Source organism: Rutidosis leptorrhynchoides, chromosome 5 (assembly GCF_046630445.1).
Source record: "Rutidosis leptorrhynchoides isolate AG116_Rl617_1_P2 chromosome 5, CSIRO_AGI_Rlap_v1, whole genome shotgun sequence".
Taxonomy (NCBI): Eukaryota; Viridiplantae; Streptophyta; class Magnoliopsida; order Asterales; family Asteraceae; genus Rutidosis; species Rutidosis leptorrhynchoides.
The window spans coordinates 50021437-50043563 of NC_092337.1; the positions used below are offsets into that span (position 1 = coordinate 50021437).

The 22127-nt window shown below is 35.7% G+C and overlaps 1 protein-coding gene across 2 annotated transcripts; it reads right to left on the reverse strand.

The window, feature by feature from the left end:
• Positions 1-457: 457 nt before the first annotated feature.
• Positions 458-2156, reverse strand: LOC139847515 (photosynthetic NDH subunit of subcomplex B 4, chloroplastic). Of its 2 annotated transcripts, none has more exons than XM_071837188.1 (6): positions 1944-2144; positions 1815-1859; positions 1366-1519; positions 1230-1285; positions 965-1036; positions 458-706 (listed from the first exon to the last, which is right to left on the reverse strand). In XM_071837188.1, exons 1-6 carry the CDS (start codon positions 2031-2033, stop codon positions 581-583), a joined length of 543 nt encoding a protein of 180 aa, XP_071693289.1. In that variant the 5' UTR covers positions 2034-2144; the 3' UTR covers positions 458-580. The 2 variants fall into 2 exon arrangements, with proteins under 2 accessions (XP_071693289.1, XP_071693290.1); XM_071837189.1 differs by lacking the exon at positions 458-706 and adding an exon at positions 742-849 and having other exon boundaries at positions 1944-2156.
• Between the last annotated feature and the right edge of the window lie 19971 nt (positions 2157-22127).

Below are 22127 nucleotides of genomic sequence, written 5' to 3' on the forward strand. Positions count from 1 at the left end.
ATAAAAATAATAATTAACGATTGCTCTAACTGATGATATGGGATTAATCATGCCATCGGTCTTAGATCTAGTGGTGGAAATACTAAGGGACAGAGGGGGGCAGTCGCTCCAGTGGATTTGTAAATTTGCAATTTTCAGTATAATATTTTTGATTTTTTCGATTTTGCCCCCGGTGGAAAAAAATTTTGACGCAAAGCCTCCACATTTGCCTAAAACCTTAGAATTTGGTCAAAAACCTCTAAATTTTGCCTAAAAACCTTAATATTTTGCCAAAAAATCTCCATATTTTGCTCAAAAAACTCTATATTTTACCCAAAAAAGTTGCGACGTTTTTTAAAAAAATTTCGCCCCGAGTGAAAAAAGATTTCTGTTTTCGCCACTGCTTAGATCCTCTTCATTTAGATTACTTCACACAACTTAGACACTATGTTCAGTTGTTAATTCTCAGACCCCAAACTATAAAGATCCATTTTCACATATAAATTAAGCTATCTAACAGCCATAAAGTTTCATGTTTCATGTTCAACAATAGTCTGCTTATGTACGTATGAACATTATTTATGACCAAAGTATTTTCCGATCACTTGACAAGTTCCTCCTCTTTCGCTTCTTCCAACTCACGTAGCCCTCCAACTTTTTGTTCAATCTCCTCGATCAACTCTTCGCGCCACAATGCAGCTCTCGCCGTTTCTTCTATATCCTCTTGCTGTCATATAACATATCATCGTAATTGTATAACGTGATTAGCCCGTTTAGTTATCTTGCACTTGTATTTCTTTTTTTAAAAAGACAACCCGTACAGTCCAACACGAACTTTTCCCATGAATTTATACATATTATTGTCCAACTCTGCACTTTAACCCACAACCTCGAGGTAATTCAATACAGTTAGGCCAATAACCCTTTGGTACTTGTAGTTTTATATTAATCTAATATAATACTAATAAATGATATTGTAACATACCTTTTCGTAGACCCAATGCCCCGTTCCATCTCCACCATCTTTCCTATACTGTTCTGAATCGTAATAGGGATCCTAAAACATTTCATAAATTTTATACTCATTAGCAAAAAAGTGTGTGAGATGAGCATAATAAATTAATAATATAAATTTTTATTAATTACTCCGTAATATCTTTTTTGGAGATATAATTTACACAACTAAAAATTTAAGCTAACATGTTCAAAAACTTCTACAAAAGTTAAAACATTCCATATACGTTGTTTACCTTTGTTGCACCAAAGAAACAACAACCCCAAACTGTGAACATGATGTATAAAGTATCTGCAACAAAAGTGAAAATTTGATTAACAACATTCAATTCGTTACTGAAAAATCGACATTTCTAAATGAGCAAGACGCACATATGTTCTTGATTTGTTGATCAGTAAGATGCCATATTGATTTATGGGTGATGAGGTCTCTTTGGCCATCGATGTGCTCAACTAAAACTGCCATCAGTGACAAGTCTGGTAAAGCGTTCAATCGACTGCTTTTGCTATCTTCACCAACTGATTTCTGTGTTCATTTGAACTTGCAATCAAAAGTATTATAATAAGCTTATTCTCTATTGGATTACATACTTTGATTTTTGAAATCTAATCAAACTTTTAACCTATAATATGAAATACTAAGTGGAATATAATGAAGGTCAAGATTGTAAATTAGAAATATGATCATCACTCTTGCTAACATAGGTTTGACTTTGATTTTTATGGAAACATTATTCAAAGTTTGAAGTATTTTACAACCCCATAACCAGAACCATCATAATAATCATGAATTACAGGATGATGAGTTTGAAGTAATTTACCAGATTGAAGTCATTGAGTAACCTTGAGCCTGAAAATGGCCTGAGCTGAAATTCAAGAAACATGTATGTAAGTTCAATGGTTCAAAAATATATGTGCACCAAACTATAAATTTAAGTGGAAATAATTACTGATTTTGATTCGAATCTTGTTTTCTGTAGAGAAGGTTTATGATGGATGTGAGGGTTGATAATTTTGAAACTCATAATAGCTTCTGCCATGGTGATGATGAGAAGGGTACAGGTTGAGCTTCAAAGCCTTGGTGATTATTTTCTTGGAGTATATTTTTTGTATTTTTTTTTTGTTGGGTGGGAAAGAGGATAAGAAGCCCATTTGTAACCACCCTTTCATTTCATCTCATAAACAACATAAATTTAATTTAGTTTAATTTCAAGTTTTAATTTTGGTTTTATTATATTTGTTGTCCATGTGTTCCAAACATTAACATAACTACATAGGTCATAGCTCTTATCGTGTGAGCGTATGTAATAAAAAATTATATTAACAAAATCCAATTTTCAATAATTCGGATACTTTTGTGTATAAACTAAGTTTCACCAAGGAAGTGACAAGTGACCAAACCGTGAGGAATTTGAGAAAATTTTATACGGGATGTTATTATATCTTGACCTACACACGATCCGTATTTCAACATATCGGTATAAGAAACGTATTTGTTTGTATATGGTGGTCTTTGGTTCGGGTTGCCAAATTCGTTTGGGGTTGGTGGTCTTTGATTCGGGGACATAGTGTTTTTGTGAATTAGGGTTTAAGAAAATATTTAGAATTAGTAGTGAGAATAATGGATGAAGATGAATAAAAGATATATGGGGTGTTTATAGGAAAAGTAAATTAATTTTAGGAAAAAAAAATTAAAAACGGTCAAAAGAGCCGTTTGAGCCGAACCAACCACATCGTGACACCTGTCCCTGACGCGTCCCAAACTATCCGTTGGAAAAGCAACTGACGCCCAGAAGGCGTTTGAGCTGACGCCTCATTAAGGGCGTTAGGGGGCGTCACGTGACGCCAGCGCGTCTGACTGGACCTGTAACGACCCGACTTTTTCGACTTATATTTATGTGCTCTATACTTTCACGAAACTGCGTATTTGTGCGTACTGAGCTAGTTTATGCTCTGGGATCTTTATTCATGATTAATTACTTTCGTTAATGACTTAAAACGTGCTATTAAGTGTTTAATCACTTAACTTGATCCTCGAATGCTTTTACGACCGTTAGTGTCACTTGACGTTTAAAGCAAGCTACGTACTTGGTACACGTTTAACTTTTGTCATAATTGGAATATTATGACTACGCAATACTAATTGTTATTTTTTAATGACAATTACTTGGCTTATTGGTTGCTTAATTACGCTTAGTAATTTACTAATGCACACTAGTTAGTCTTAGTGGACTTTCTACCTTATTGTACTTAAGCCCACCCTACTCTAGCTAATGGACTTTTAAATTAGTCCAACTTTAATAAGTTTATGACCCATTAAAATGTAAGACAAAAACCCATTAATATGAGCCAACATGCTAGCATTTTTGTTAACTATTACCATACATGTTGCATAAGATCCCAACAATAAGCACCACCTTTAGACCACCACCATACAAAAAGCAAAAAGGTGTCCCCTTGTCCCCCCATTTGGCCGCCGGTTTTGGAAGACCACCACCACCACACTATAAATACAAGCCTCATTCACCCATTTCACACTTGATCTTATTCACATTTTACACACACTTGCTCTCTAATTCTCTCTCTAGTCTTTCTCACACTAAAAATTGTAAGTTTTAAATTTTCTTCTTCTCTTCTTCTTATACATGACATCATCATCATCTTCATAAGATCAAGCTTTTTAGCCTCTAGATCTTGTTATATCTTGAAGATTCAAACTTTGATTTGAATCCTTCAAGAACATGAAAGATTCAAGCTTTCTAGCTTTGAATCTTCATTATTTTAATAGATCTAAGCTTTATAGCTTAAGATCACTTTATTTTTATTAAAAGATCAAAACTTGTGTTTATGATCTTCATGTAACTTGTAGATCTAGCCTTTTGCTTTAAGGATATTCAAGAAAATTAAAGATCCAAGCTTTCTAGCTTAGGGTTACATTACGTTAAGTTAGTTACCAGGTGTCCACGGATAAGCATATACTTTATCATACTGTTTTGAAACGCTGGTTGAAGCACTGAAATCTCGTGGTCTACATTACATTACTGATTACAAACAAACTATAGCTCACCAACATTCGTGTTGACTTTTTAAGCATGTGTTTCTCAGGTGCTTAGACATTGTTGCTTCCGCTGTTAGACTTGCTGTTATAGTCTTGGGGTTATAGACTTGCTGTTACAGAGTCGCTGTGTTAGACTTCCGCTGCATTGTTTAGTGATGTCTCAAGCATGGAACTTTTACTTTGCATTCACAACTTATGTTATTTATGAGCTACGGTTTTGTAATGACCTTTGTGTCACGTACTTATGTTACTGCTCTCCATTCGTAGAAACACGTTATCTTTTGTAAAACATTTGTCGTTGGTAAAAACGTCACCTTTTCATGAATGCAAAACTTGTTTTTTAAACAGCATATAGTATTATACCGTGTAATGGACCTGTTGTTGATGATCCGTACACGATGGTTTTGTACGGGGCGTCACATTTGGTATCAGAGCATTGGTTGTAGGGAATTAGGTTGCATTAGTGTGTCTTGACCGAGTCGAGTAGGATTCACTAATAGGACTAATCTACAACTTGCTCGTTTACTTGTTTCTGTGGAACTGCTACATGCTACTGCTTACTTTTGCTGCTACATAAACTGTTGCATGCTACTGCTTACTTTTACTGCTATATGATCTTGCTGTATGCTACTGCTTATTCTCGCTACTGCATACTACTATCTGCTTTTTGCATGATACTTCTGTTTGATACTGTTATTATTGCCATGCTATGTACTGCTGTAGACGATCTAGGCTGCTGTAGTTATTATGCCTGATTACGTTCTCGCTACATGTCTGCTATTCGCTGTACCGACTTGGAAAATTTATCTTCCTAGTTCAATGTTTTTCTGAACCCTTTTTCCACTCGTCTAATCCTAAGGACTAGTATTGTAATCCACCGGTTACTACCGTTTCACCGTTCCAGAGATCGAAACGTTACTTCACGCAATCTAGGAAGAGTACCCCTCAGATTACACTACCACTAAAGTTGATCCTCGGAGAAGGAGATATGCGTGGACTTGTCGGAGTAACCGCACCCTAATTAGCCACGTACAACGTATGAATATTAGAAGGTTGTTCAGTTGACCCGTATCTCGTACGCTTTCATGACCGTCACTTATCTCTTTCATCCTTCACCACTACTCGACGATCTAATGACACTTCTAGACTTAGGTCCCTAACACTCTTAGGCATTGGAGAAGTCGGGTGGACATCTCCTTACACAAGGTCAGAGTGTCTTCTACTGATGCTCAGCCGTACCCAAAGACTTGGGAGTCGCCTCAAGACATATAGTATTACTACTTGCTACACGTACAACTCGACACGAGACCCAGATTGAATTTCTAGAAAGGAACCTAACGACATTACCTGAACCCGTACATTTTGAAGAAAATTTCGGGACATTTAGGCATTGATGCATGACCTACGAAACCTACACACCCACATCGAGAAACCGTGAGATTAATTATGTAGATTTTGTTTTGAGATAGCATAGATAAAGCACCGTTAGATGAAATTGAGTAGAACTTGAAGTGATCACGTTACATTGACCATATGGAGTAATATTGGAATGAACGTACGATTTAGTACAATATAATGACACCAGGCCAGTGTGATTATATTGAAGTAAATCATGCAGAAGTTCCAACGTTACTACGTAAGGAATATGAAGTGATTCAAAGAAAATTTTGGTAGGAATCACTTGAATATACGCATTATGGTCTGTTAGAGGTAGGGAAAGAATAACCACGTAGCCCAAATACTGTACAAGAAGGGCCTTGATTGCAGAATTGATAACCTAAATTTTTTTTATAGATATAGACACCCTGGATACTTAAGGAAAAAGTTCTCAAATAGGAAAAACTTTGGACTTGCTTGCGATAGAGCAATTGTTATCTCAGCTATGGAGACTTGCATGGATCCTTATTATAGTTAGGGTACGATTCGTCACAACGTTTTATTATCTCGAAGTTGTTTAATACTAGAGTGGTAGAAACCTTATATCTAAGGACCCTAGTGTTATGACTAATAAGCCATTAACAACCATGAGAGTTAAGTATTCTATAGGACAAGTTAATGGTAAGCTAGCAGAGATAGAGGAATAATTTAAGGTAGTACCTTAAAATTTACAGGTAGGTCATTCGGAGATGACCTCATGTCAACAAAACTTGGAAGTTTTAAAGTAGTAGTGGAAAGGATTAGTTACCTACGCACAAGCAGATGTTATTTGAGAAGATTGATAGAATTTTTCACTGTAGTACAATAAGATTTGGTTGGAATGAACCTTAAGATTAACCTAACACCCATCGATTTGGGAAGCTTGATGTAACAATTGGAATGGACTTTAGGATAAACCTAATACTCATCAAGTTAGGAAGCTTTGATGAAATAGTTGGAACGGACTGGCTTTCGAGGATGAAAGTGAAAGTTATTTATAGTGAAAAGATTATTCGTATACCTCGCGAGAATGGTGAGCCATTAATAGTTCACGGGAAGAGGAGTAGCCCGAGGCCGAACCTTATTAGTTGCATGAAGGCACAAAAGGTCGTGAGGCTAGGACATTACTACTTATAATGGGAAGTGTCAGACTTGTTCCAAGGTCAAAGCCGAACACCAAAAGCCATCAGGGTTACTTCAACAGTCTGAAATCCCACAATGGAAGTGGGAAGGAATAATAATGGATTTTATCACGAAGCTACCGAAAATGGTAGACGGTTATGACACTATCTGGGTTATCGTTGACCGCCTCACCCAAATCTGCTCACTTTCTAGCCATGAAAGAAGCCGATGCAATGAACAAACTTGCACAACGATACATAAAGGAAATTGTATCCCGTCACTTCAGTGATTCAAATTCTATATTAAGGACTACCCAAGAATATTATTGATACTCATTCTTACGCGACTCTAAATCCTAACTTATTCCGAGAGATTTCTTATTTGATGAAAATCACACCATCATCCTTCTTACTTTGATATTAGTCATACCAGTTCAAAATTTTCCAAAATCAATGGGTGGTTAATTCTCATCCTCATACTCTCCCATTCGTATCTTACTTATAAGCAACAGCTTCACACTTAAGCATTTTTGGTCAAAGGACTTATGCCCTACTAATAGTCATCAACCACATTTAAATTCAACAGTTTTCATTACCTCGTGACATTGTTACTCAAATATCACCCGAAATTTTTAAAAATCTTTTACTCGATCCTCATCAATCTTTTTCCAACTTGTAACCTCCGAAATATGAAAATTTTGTTTGTCAAAATTTTACACACACTATTTTACTGTACGATCCTCTAAAAGTTTTATAAAAAAATAAATAAATTTATTTTATTTGCCATTCGTGTAAATTTTTGAAATCGTATATGTTATATAAAATAAAGTAAATAATTACTTATTTTTGACTAGTACATATGAAATTTTACTTTCACTTTTACAAATCAATTCTTTTATTCAAAATATATTTTACTTATAATAGTACATGTTGTACATAACTCTAGCTTACTAAGAACTTCGTTTCTTTTCTTACATTATCACCTAAAACGATTTCTATAAAATTTTCGTTGCTTATTATATAAAATTTTTCGTTGCTTATTCGTATCCAAGTCATCATGAAGACATTACAACCGTCGAAATCGAGAGATTCATGTGTGTGTGTGTGTGTGTGTGTGATAAAGGCACTTACTACCACGTCATGCAGAGCCTTCGGGCATCCACTCACCTAAATCCGATATACGGTTTAGGATTTATAGCCTTCCGAAATTCACTACGCCTTTGTAACGACGTGCTGAAAATTCTGACCTACTCGCACTTAAATTGTCGCCACGGTCAAACGAAGACGAGTTAGGTTCTGAAAATTGGACAGCGGTTAGAGGACTCACATAGGGAGCCTTGGCCACTGACCACGCATCTTTTCGTTGTGTATAGAGGTCATAGCAGCTGTCCAAATTCAGCCTTTTGTTTCGATATCTATTCTTGATGAAAACTTATTTTATCTTTTACGAATGATGATGATGATGATGATGTTTAGGACTTTACTTACGTACTTTTAAACCTTTTGGGACAATATACTGACTTAGTGACCTTTGACTTAGGTTGACGACCTTTCGGACCGACTTACTACTTGCATACTTTTCATATCGACTTTACCGCACATTCACCGTGAGTTATAGCTTCCCTTTTTACTTTACTATTTTTGGGACTGAGAATACATGCACTTTTTATGTTTTACATACTAGACACGAGTACTTAAACTTTACATATGTGTGGGTGATATAACGGCACAAAGATTCCCCTTAGCACGGTAACGTTTAATCATTGGTTTTTGAACCAGTGAACGCGAATATTAGATATGGATCCATAGGGTTTGACATCCCCACTCGGGCTAGTCGCGCTAGCATTTAACGGGTGTTTGGTACTTCGAGGACATACGCACTCTCCAAGTATAATTTTAGGGGGTATTATTATTACGTTAAGTTAGTTACCGAGTGCCCACGGATAAGCATATACTTTTCATACTGTTTTGGAATACGAAATCTCGTAGTCTAAATTACATTACTGAATACAAAATATAGCTCACCAACATTCGTGTTGACCTTTTAAGCGTGTATTTCTCAGGTGCTTAGATGTTGTTGCTTTCGCTGTTAGACTTGCTGTCTTGGTGTTATAGACTTGCTGTTTATAACGACCCTCATTTTTTCATTCTATATTTCTCATTTTTCCATTCTATACGTTTCCTTATTAAATGCCCAACTAAATAATTAAACTTAACAATTAAGACTTTATTTAACGATTGGTAAGAATAATAATAATTAACTTTGTAAACGACAAGTAAATACAAGAAAAAAATAATAAGCTTATTAACTTTTGTGACTAAATAAATAACTTTAAAACATGTGTAATTAAAATAATTAAACTAGGATAATTAAGGATTTATTTAAGCAAATTAAAGTACAAGAACTAAAGTGAAAAATCACAAACCCTAACCCTAATAAACCCTAGCCGATTTTTAGAGGGCAAAATTACCCTCTTACCCTCCTAATTTTCGGCCCAATCACCAACCATAACCCCTTTTCCAAGCCAACTTGTTTCCTAAGTAATTCTTTATTAAACCTTAATTCTAGAATAATCCTAACACTCCTATAAATAGAGACCTAGGTTAACCCATTCCATGTACCAAATCATAATTACATCTCTCTCAAAAATCTCTCCCACCTTTCTCTTATTTTCGGCCAAAATTGAAAACCCCCACCATCATCACCATCGAAATGCACCACCACCTTCAAGGGATTTCCAAGTGATCTTCGAGTTGTTCTTCGCGTTCTTCGTGTTCTTCAAGGATCTTCAAGGGTTTCTTCAAGATTTTCAAGAGTTTGATCTTCAATCTTCAATCTTCAAAGTGTTCATCTTTTCTTTGTTAATCTTCTTAGATCTTCAAAGGTATAATATCAAACCCTAAACTATTTCCATAATTCTTTAATCTTTGTTTTAATCTATATTCATATAAATTCATAAACATATAAACATAAGAACAAACCTAGATTTATACATGTAAAAAAAAAAGGTAAATATATATGTATGTATATGTGTGTCGACTAGAAGAAAAAAAAAAGGGAAGGAAACTTTGATCTTTAAAACCCTAGATACAATTAGGAGATTTGTTAGTGTTAATTAAGGAAACAAAATAAACCCATATATATATATATATATATATATATATATATATATATATATATATATATATATATATATATATATATATATATATATATACAAATCGACATATACATATATATACATGTAAAAAATAAATTTTTTTATACATATATATATATATATATATATATATATATATATATATATATATATATATATATATATATATATATATATATATATATATATATATATATATACACGACATTATATACATATACATACTAAAACCCTAAACCCTAATTTAAACTATACTACTTTAATCAAAACCCTAGTTTTATTAAAAACCTAATTAATTATTAAACCCTAATTCATTAAACCTAACCCTAATTATTTAATACCACATTAATTATTAAACCCTAATCATTACCTAATCATTACTACATTAAATAAAACCCTAAATTATTAAACCCTAATTTATGAAACCCTAGGACATTAATTACTAAACCCTAGTTATTAATTGCTACTTTAATTAACTAACCCTAATTAATGAAACCCTAATATAACTTATACTATTAATTAATGTATACGCTATTACTATTACTAACACCTATAACCTACTACTTATATTATAACCCATAAAAACATTTTGGGATATGTATTAGAGATGTATAGATCTTCGAACTTTCTTGACGAATGGTTTCTACGAAACTCTAGGCGGAAGGGTTTGGATTTCCGATTTAAAGGGTCCTATAGCTCAAGCCCCTAGACCTGAAATGGCCATTCGAAGAGAAAGGGGTGATTGAAAGCTTATCTAATACGGCAAGTATCCTAAAATGGAAAACACTCTTAAAGTAGAAACTTTCTAGTTATAGAAACTTAGTAAAACAAGCTATACTTAAAACACTATCATACTCAAACATTTATTTAAACATGGGCAAAAACACTTACTACTCTTAAATATCATTGGTTGACTTTTCTGCTCACTCGTCCAACTTTCTATTCCGAGGAATAACTAGCTCTCTCTCTACTAAGGTGAATTCATAGCCCCACTTACTATTGCGCAACTTATTTACTTTTATTTTTCTTGGGGTGAGACACATGCTGTTTTTACATTTTACAATTTAGACACAAGTACCAACTGCTAAAACTATGCTATACCTGGCTATGTCCGACTAAGTCCCTACAGTGATATTTTTAATTGCTGCTTGCATGCTTAATTATTGGGGGTAAGCCTATCGGGAGTAACGTCCCCGATACATTTGACTAAGTCTTTGTATTACTTAATAATGAAATTAAACCAACAAGTAAAAACGATAACTTGTCTTGGGGCAAACTTGAACGTTTAGTCTAAATATCACGCATTGGCATAACTTTTTAATCCTGCGGGAGATCAACTTTACAACTAAATCTTGTGGTCTAAAACAATGGCCAAACTTTTGTTAAACCTACGAACTTCACTCAATCTTTTTGGTTGACACTTTAGCATGTTTTGTCTCAGGTGCTGTTTGACTCAAGCTCTTATACTTACTGCTTATGTGATGCTATTTGGACATAGGATCAAGAGATATCGCATTTATTACTATTGCATTTAAACATTTACTTATTCCTTTGTAATGACATTTCATTTTCCGCTGCGTACTCACTAAAGTTTGATTTTATCATTTAGTATTGTTCTCGTTATTATAATATGTTGGTATATTTTGATATTAAGTCACATTTCGCCCAGGCCCTAACTGGGGGTGTGATAGATTGGTATCAGAGCATAACCAGGCTGTTATAGAGAACCAGGATTGCATTTTTTATATGTGCCTTATTTGCTAGCTAGGGTGCCTTAGCAATCTAGGAAACTATAACCTTTCCTGCCTTAGACTTTAAAGCACTTAGGATTGCCCTATAATCTTAACATTTATGCTTTCCTAAACTTGACTAAAAGATTCTAATTAAAGTCTCTTTCCTAATGATAGGATGTCAAGCTCAATCATTAATAAAACAACTCTATTCAAGCCAACCGAAGAAGATACTAAAGGGTCTTCCACTGAAAAATCAGTCCAAAGTCAACCTTATGACTTTGGTGGTCCTCGTTCACCAAACTATAGTCCACCTGCTTCTCCTGAATTTCACCCAACTCAAGGATCTGAAAGTGAAGGAGAAAGCCCTGCTGATTCTGCTGACTCTGGCTCTTTTCACTCATTGGTGCATAAACCGATGAGTACTCCTGAATGGGATGCTCTTCAAGCTCTCCCTAACTACGACAGCGACTACTTAAATTACGAACCTGAAGAAGAGCCTATTGAAGAATCGTCTGAAAACTCAACTCTAAAGAGAAAGCAACCCAAACCCGCTACCAGTCCATTATTCTGTAATAACGAGAAGTACGTAAGGGTGAAGTCTGATATCATCAACCTTCAGAGTAGCTGTGAGAAGAATAGGGAGTTTAGTAGACGTCATGTTACTCGAATAGAAGTGCGTCTAAACAACCTAGAAAAAGAAAACAAAATCTTGAAGGAAATTATCAAAGAATCTCTCGAATCTAAAACCGAAAGGCTAGAGAAACTTGTGAAGGATAACATGGAAAAAGTGATGAAGCAGTTTGAGGATGAGAAGAAGAAATATGAAGACTATTTCAATCTTAATATTCTTTAGTTATCTTTCCTATTTTTCCATCTATGTAAAGGGTATGCCTTAAAACTATTTCTATTTCCGAATCGTGTATTAAAAAGGCTTATTTAATGCCTCGTTCCTTAATAATATAAAGTGTTTTATATATATCATGTGATATCAATATTTTATCTTATTCATACTTGTATTTGCTCAACCCTATAATTTGTTAACTTATCCGACTTATGTTCACTTATGTAGCGACATCATGGTTCGTCCAGCTGCACCTACTGTTAACAATATCATTTTGACTATCGAGCAATTCCAACAGTTACTCACTGCCGCACAAGGCAATGCCCAAGCTAATAATTTCAATCCTCAATCGAAACCTTGTTCCTACAAGGATTTTTCAAACTGTCACCCTCCTGCGTTCAAAGGAAATGAAGAAGCTGTCGAACTAGTTCGCTGGTTCGAGAAGATGGAATCTATTTTTTGTATTTGCAACTGTGGTGATGACAATCGAGTAAAGTATGCCACTAGCTCACTGGGTGGTAATGCTTTAACTTGGTGGTCTGCTCATGCCAAGTCCGTAGGAATTGATAATGCTAATGCAATTCCATGGGACGAACTCAAAGGCATGACGGTCAACAAATTTTGCCCGAGGAGTCAAGTTCAGAAACTTGAAGTTGAGTTCTGGGAACTCAAGGTTAAGGGTATTGATATTGAGAACTACACCAATCGTTATCTGGAACTTTCTACTCTATGTCCTGAGATGTTTCCTACCGAAGCTAGAAGAATTGAGCGGTATATTGAAGGTCTTCCCGAGGATGTTCAAGGGAATGTTATAGCTGATGAGAAGGTTACTCTGGATGCTGTGATTCTTATGGCACAAAATCTGATGAGGGCCAAGAGAAGAAGAGCGTCGGCTAATAAGCAGATTGAAACCAAGGGTAATGATGGTAAGAGGAAGTTTGAGCCATCTCAAGGTTCGACTCAGAATGTTAGTAAGAAGCCTGCGGATAGTACAAAGTCAAATTATAAGGGTTCCTATCCTTTCTGTATTCGTTGTAAGAGGCATCACTCGGGGCAGTGTACTGCTGTTTGTTCGTTGTGTAAGAAAGTGGGAAACATTGCTAAGACGTGTAAGACTCCTCCAAAGGACAAGGTTATCGTTCCAACTAAAGCTCCTCCTACTTGCTATACTTGTGGAGAGAAGGGATACATTAGTCCTAATTGTCCTAAGAAGAAGGATAATCCCGCTACTGGAGCTAATGCTACTGTTGCGAAGGGTCGTGCGTTTGTTATTACTACTGCTGAAGCTCAAGATGAGGATGAGGTCATCACGGGTATGTATCTTGTCAATAATTGTTATGCAACTATTTTATTCGATACCGGTGCCGACAGAAGTTACGTGTCTAGTATTTTTGTACCCTATTTACTGAAAAGCCTCAACCCTTAGAAACTAAAAGATTAGTAGAAGTAGCCAATGGAAAAGTCATGCAAGTCGATAAAATCTATAAAAACTGCAACCTAATCCTAGCCGATAAGGAATTTAAGATAGACCTTTTGCCGGTTGAGCTCGGAAGTTTTGACGTCGTAGTTGGAATGGATTGGTTACGTCCATTACATGCTGCTATCATGTGTTACGATAAAACTGTTAATGTTCCATTGAGAAATGGAGAGACTCTCATCATCCAAGGTGAAAAGAGTGGTTCCAATCTCAACATCATCTCCTGTATTAAAACTCGCAAATACCTTATGAAAGGTTATCCAGCTATTCTAGCCCACGTTAAGATGATTGAATCAAAGGAAAAGCGTATTGAAGATGTACCAGTGGTTAAAGACTTTCCCGATGTGTTTCCCGAAGATCTTCCTGGTCTTCCACCTCCTCGATAAGTTGAATTTCAAATTGATTTAACTCCCGGTGCTGCTCCTATTGCTAAAGCTCCATATCATTTAGCACCCTCCGAGATGAAGGAATTATCCAACCAGCTCCAAGAACTATTGGATAAAGGTTTCATTCGTCCTAGGTCGTCTCCATGGGAAGCTCCCATTCTATTTGTTAAGAAGAAGGATGGTACGTTAAGGATGTGTATTGATTATCGCGAACTTAATAAGCTTACTATCAAGAACCGTTATCCGTTGCCACGTATCGATGATCTATTTGACCAACTCCAAGGGTCAAGCGTCTATTCAAAAATTGATTTAAGATCTGGTTATCACCAACTCCAAGTCAAGGAATCCGATATTCCTAAGACTGCTTTTCGTACTCGATATGGACATTATGAATTCTGTGTCATGCCTTTTGGTTTGACCAATGCTCCTACTGTATTCATGGATCTTATGAATCGTGTCTACAAGCCTTATCTCGATAAATTCATTATTGTGTTCATTGACGATATCTTGATCTATTCCAAGAGTGAGAAAGAACATGGGCAACATTTGCGTATGATTCTTGAACTCTTAAGAAAGGAACAACTTTATGCTAAATTTTCTAAGTGCGAGTTTTGGCTCAAACCGTACAATTCCTTGGACATGTTGTTGATAGATACGGAATACATGTCGATCCAGCTAAGATTACTGCTATTCAGAACTGGGAGATACCAAAGACTGCGAAGCATATTCGCCAATTTTTGGGACTTGCCGGTTACTATCGAAGGTTCATAAAAGATTTTTCTCTCATTGCTAAACCTGTTACGAAGTTAACTCAAAGAGGGAAGAAATTTGAGTGGTCCGAAGAACAAGAATCTGCTTTCAAGATTCTGAAGGAGAAATTGACCACAGCCCTGATTCTATCTTTACCTGAAGGTACTGACGACTTTGTTGTCTACTGCGATGCTTCGAAGCAAGGCTTTGGTTGTGTTTTAATGCAACGTGAAAAGGTTATTGCCTACGCATCTAGGTAGTTAAAGAAACATGAATGGAACTATACCACACATGACCTTGAGTTAGGTGTCGTGGTATTTGCATTAAAGATATGGAGACATTATTTGTATGGTACCCATTTTACGGTGTACACTGATCATAAAAGTCTTCGACACATCTTTGATAAAAAAAAGCTGAACATGAGGCAAAGCCGATGGCTCGAGTTATTGAACGATTATCACTGTGAGCTGAAATATCATCCTGGTAAGGCGAATGTAGTTGCCGATGCCCTTTGTCGAAAAGATGATGTTAAACGTGTTTGTGCTCTAAATCTAAAAATCAAATTGAATCTTATCTCACGAATCTGTGAAACTCAATTGGAAGCTATTAAACATCGAAGGTGAAGGACCCATTGGTTTTGAGAACCAACTTAAAGTGAAAGCTAATGGTACACGGTACTTTGGCAATAGAATTTGGGTTCCTCGTTTCGGTAATCTCCGTGAACTAGTCTTGGATGAAGCACATAAGACTATATATTCTATTCATCCCGGTTCTAGTAAAATGTATCACGATGTGAGACAATTCTACTGGTGGCCTAACATGAAAGTCGACATTGCTACTTATGTTAGTAAGTGTCTTACTTGTTTGAAGGTCAAGGCCGAACATCAAAAGACTTCTGGTCTGTTGACACAACCTGATATTCCGTAGTGGAAGTGGGAATGTATCACTATGGACTTTGTTACTAAGTTACCTAAGACTTCGAAAGGTAACGATACTATTTGAGTCGTAGTTGATCGTCTTACTAAATCTGCACATTTCATACCGATCAAGGAAACTGACAAGATGGAGAGATTAGCACAGCTTTATATTAAAGAAATCATCTCACGTCATGGTGTTCCTATCTCGATTATTTCCAGTCAATTTGTTTCTAGATTCTGGAAAACTTTACAATCTGCTCTTGGAACTCAAATCGACATGAGTACAGCTTATCATCCTCAAACTGATGGTCAAAGTAAACAAACTATTCAAACCATGGAGGATATGCTACGTGCTTGTGCAATCGATTTCGGCAAAGGTTGGGATAGACACCTACCTTTGGTTGAATTTTCTTACAACAACAGGTATCACTCCAGTAATAAAGCTGCACCTTTTGAAGCTTTATATGGACGGAAGTGTAGATCCCCTTTGTGTTGGGATGAACTTGAGGACAGACATTTAACTAGTCCTGAAATCATTCACGAAACTACTGAAAAGATCGTTCAAATTAAACAACATTTAGAAACTGCCCGTAGCCGACAAAAGAGCTATGCCGATAGGAAACGAAAGGACATCGAATACAAAGTTGGAGATAAAGTCATGTTAAAAGTATCCCCTTAGAAAGGTATTGTCCGCTTCGGTAAATGAAGTAAACTCAGTCCACGATATGTCGGACCGTTCACAATCACTGAAAGAGTCGGTCCCATGGCATACCGATTAGAACTACCAACCGAACTCAGTCAAGTACATGATGTGTTTCATGTCTCAAATCTTAAACGGTGTCTTGCTGATGATACACTCGTTATTCCTCTGGATGATGTCCGCATTGATGAGAAAATGCACATCGTTGAAGAACCTATAGAAATCATGGAAGGAGAGGTCAAACAAATGCGTAAAAGTAACACACATATCGTTAAAGTCCGTTGGAATTCGCGTAGAGGCCCCGAATATACCTAGGAGCACAAAGACCATATGAAACGGAAATATCCCCATCTCTTCTCAACTGCTGATGCAAACGAGGAATCTACCTAAAAACTTCGGGACAAAGTTTTCAATAAGGGGAAGGTACTATAGCGACCCTCATTTTTCCATTCTATATTTCTCATTTTTCCATTCTATACTTTTCCTTATTAAATGCCCAACTAAATAATTAAACTTAACAATTAAGACTTTATTTAACGATTGTTAAGAATAATAATAATTAACTTTGTAAACGACAAGTAAATACAAGAAAAAAAAATAATAAGCTTATTAACTTTTGTGACTAAATAAATAACTTTAAAACTTGTGTAATTAAAATAATTAAACTAGGATAATTAAGGATTCATTTAAGCAAATTAAAGTACAAGGACTAAAGTGAAAAATCACAAACCCTAACCCTAATAAACCCTAGCCGATTTTTAGAGGGCAAAATTACCCTCTTACCCTCCTAATTTTCGGCCTAAATCACCAACCCTAACCCATTTTCCAAGCCAACTTGTTCCCTAAGTAATTCCTTATTAAACTCTAATTCTAGAATAATCCTAACACTCCTATAAATAGAGACCTAGGTTAACCCATTCCATGTACCAAATCATAATTACATCTCTCTCAAAAATCTCTCCCACCTCTCTCTTATTTTCGGCCAAAATCGAAAACCCCCACCATCATTACCATCGAAATCCACCACCACCTTCAAGGGATTTCCAAGTGATCTTCGAGTTATTCTTCGCGTTCTTCTTGTTCTTCAAGGATCTTTAAGGGTTTCTTCAAGATTTCCAAGACTTTGATCTTCAATCTTCAAAGTGTTCATCTTTTCTTTGTTAATCTTCTTGGATCTCCAAAGGTATAATATAAAACCCTAAACTATTTTCATAATTCTTTGATCTTTGTTTTAATCTATATTCATATAAATTCATAAACATATAAACATAAGAACAAACCTAGATCTATACATGTAAAAAAAAAAAGGTAAATATATATATGTATGTATATGTGTGTCGACTAGAAGAAAAAAAAAAGGGAAGGAAACTTTGATCTTTAAAACCCTAGATACAATTAGGAGATTTGTTAGTGTTAATTAAGGAAACAAAATAAACCCATATATATATATATATATATATATATATATATATATATATATATATATATATATATATATATATATATATATATATATATATATATATATATATACAAATCGACATATACATATATATACATGTAAAAAATAAATTTTTATATACATATATATATATATATATATATATATATATATATATATATATATATATACACACGACATTATATACATATACATACTAAAACCCTAAACCCTAATTTAAACTATACTACTTTAATCAAAACCCTAGTTTTATTAAAAACCTAATTAATTATTAAACCCTAATTCATTAAACCTAACCCTAATTATTTAATACCACATTAATTATTAAACCCTAATCATTACCTAATCATTACTACATTAAATAAAACCCTAAATTACTAAACCCTAATTTATGAAACCCTAGGACATTAATTACTAAAACCTAGTTATTAATTGCTACTTTAATTAACTAACTCTAATTAATGAAACCCTAATACAACTTATACTATTAATTAACATGTATACGCTATTACTATTACTAACACCTATAACCTACTACTTATATTATAACACATAAAAACATTTTGGGATATGTATTAGAGATGTATAGATCTTCGAACTTTCTTGACGAATGGTTTCTACGAAACTCTAGGCGGAAGGGTTTGGATTTCCGATTTAAAGGGTCCTATAGCTCAAGCCCCTAGACTTGAAATGGCCATTCGAAGAGAAAGGGGTGATTGGAAGCTTATCTAATACGACAAGTATCCTAAAATGGAAAACACTCTTAAAGTAGAAACTTTCTAGTTATAGAAACTTAGTAAAACAAGCTATACTTAAAACACTATCATACTTAAACATTTATTTAAACATGGGCAAAAACACTTACTACTCTTAAATATCATAGGTTGACTTTTCTGCTCACTCGTCCAACTTTCTATTCCGAGGAATAACTAGCTCTCTCTCTCTACTAAGGTGAATTCATAGCCCCACTTACTATTGCGCAACTTATTTACTTTTATTTTTCTTGGGGTGAGACACATGCTGTTTTTACATTTTACAATTTAGACACAAGTACCAACTGCTAAAACTATGCTATACCCGGCTATGTCCGACTAAGTCCCTACAGTGATATTTTTAATTGCTGCTTGCATGCTTAATTATTGGGGGCAGGCCTATCGGGAGTAACGTCCCCGATACATTTGACTAAGTCTTTGTATTACTTAATAATGAAATTAAACCGACAAGTATAAACGATAACTAGTCTTGGGGCAAACTTGAACGTTTAGTCTAAATATCACGCATTGGCATAACTTTTTGATCCTGCGGGAGATCAACTTTACAACTAAATCTTGTGGTCTAAAACAACGATCAAACTTTTGTTAAACCTATGAACTTCACTCAACCTTTTTGGTTGACACTTTAGCATGTTTTGTCTCAGGTGCTGTTTGACTCAAGCTCTTATACTTACTGCTTATGTGATGCTACTTGGACATAGGATCAAGAGATATCGCATTTATTACTATTGCATTTAAACATTTACTTATTCCTTTGTAACAACATTTCATTTTCCACTGCGTACGCACTAAAGTTTGATTTTATCATTTAGTATTGTTCTCGTTATTATAATATGTTGGTATATTTTGATATTAAGTCACATTTCGCCCAGGCCCTAACTGGGGGTGTGATACTGTTACAGACTCGCTGTGTTAGACTTCCACTGCATTACTTAGAGATGTCTCAACCATGGAACTTTTATCTTGCATTCACAACTTATGTTATTTGAATAATGGCTTGTAACGACCTTTGTGTCACTTTATCTTTTGTAAAAACGTTATCTTTTTATGAATGCAAAACTTATTCTAAAACAGCATGTAGCATTATACCGTGTAATGGACTTGTTGTTGACGATTAGTACATGATGGTTTTGTACGGGGTGTCACAAATGCCAACCCCCAAGCTCCACCTGCTAACCCGAACTTCCAGAATGGGTGTACTTTCAAGGAATTCCAGAGCTGTAAGCCCCACAATTTCAGTAGAACAGAAGGGCCAGTTGGGCTGAGGAGATGGTTTAAGACGTTGGAATCTGTGTTCCGTGTGAGTAACTGCTCCGAAGGGAATAAGACTAAGTTCGCATCCTGCACTTAGTTGGATGGCGCTTTGACTTGGTGGAATACGCTCTCCCAGGCTCGGGGAATTGACGAAGCTTATGCTACACCATGGGAGGAGTTTAAGAGGGCTATGATCGAGGAGTACTGCCCCAGAACCGAAATTCAAAAAATGGAAGCGGAGTTTTGGGAACTGAAAGTTGTAGGAACTGATCTTGATGGCTATAACCGAAGGTACTTGGAGTTAGCGTAATGTGCCTCACAATGGTTACACCTGAGTTCAAGCGGATGGAGAGGTATCTGTGGGGACTCCCCAAGGACATTCAAGGAAATGTCACTTCATCGAAACCAGCAAATGTCCCAGAAGCTATGCGTATGGCGCACACCCTGATGAATCAAATTACCCGCCAAGAGCCAGAGAAGGCGAAATCAGAATCGGGAGCTAGTAATGGGAAACGTAAGTGGGAAAAAAGTAAGGGAAAAGGTTTTGACCAGAACCCGGCTAAGAGGTATGAGAATTTTAAGGGAAACAACGACTGTAGGAATCCTAACCCGAACCCTAGCTCTAACCCTAACTACAAAGGTAGTCTTCCCCAGTGTAAGAGATGCTACAAGCATCACACTGGATACTGCAACGTAGTGTGTGAGAAGTGTAAAAGGACTGGACACATCGGCAGAGATTGTAGGATCACCGCCCCAGCTATGAGGACAAACCCAAGTGGACCAAGAAAGTGTTTTGAGTGCGGTCAGCAGGGCCACTTTGTAGCAACCCGACAAAATCGTCATTGACGGCACCGTTAACTTAGGTCCCGTTGCGTGGTCATAGTCCCTATATGAGACGCGTTTGACCAAAATTATGTCGCATTCATTTGAAACGTACAAGGCTTGCAAAGTTTAGTTTACCAAATGGTTCGACAACAAGTTTAAGTTTACAAAAGTTATAAAGTATAAATGAAATAACTTGCGACATAATTAGTTTAAAATCACGGTTGCGATCAATAGCGTATGCATGTAAACATTAAGTTTGAATCCAAGGGTGCTATCACTAGCGTATGCATGTATGCTTGACCCCAAGCAAGTAGCCAAAGTGTGCGGAAGCATGTATCAAGTAGCCAAGTATGAACCTGAGAAACATATAGAAAACTGTCAACGAAAAACGTTGGTGAAATCATAGGTGTATTTGTAAACGTTATAGTTTGAACCACAAGATTTAGTATTTCCATAAAGTTGATTATCCAAATTGTTTGTATTCCAAAATTTGTTATTCGCGTGCACCCAATTATCAAGGCTTAACGTTTCACGAACCCCATACACATAGTGTTAGAACCTACACTGTTTCTCAAAAATATATTTCATCCGCATAACGGAAGCGAACCGTCCGAAAGAGGGTTTGTCAAACCCATATGGCCACACAACATAAGTTCTCGCTTACACCCTGCAAGTGTAACTAATGATAATCGAATTAAGGATTTTTGTTCTAACTCACACGTGGAATGTTTGTTTTCGTACTTGTGTTCAAAGCATAAAAGTATGTAGTATAAAACTGTATATGTTTCTCATCCCATGATTTAAAGGTATAAAAGTTGTTGAAAGATGGGACTATGATCTCACCTCGAGTGCATGAGTATAAAGGTACTTCACAAAGTAAAAGTGTGCATGAAAGTTGTTTAGCCTTGACCTAAACAAGTAAGTTGTATCAATTACCGTTTACGACACAAGGTCGGTCGAAATGTGTTCAATTAGTCCTATGGCTCGTTACGACTCGATTATAAAGCATGTGAATCACGTTGTCAAGTTTCATGCAAGAATCAAGTATAAAAGAGGATTAGAACGATTGTATAAGTTTTTGGTTAAGTTTGACTAAAAATCAAACTTGGTCAAAGTCAAAGTCAACGGGGTCGGGTTGGGTATCCGACAATTTTTCTAAGTTATATAATCATATGTGAGCATGTTGGCTAAATTTCATGTTAATTGGAATTGCGGTTAAGCGGGAAAGGTTTTGTGAAAAAAAATAATAATAAAACACAA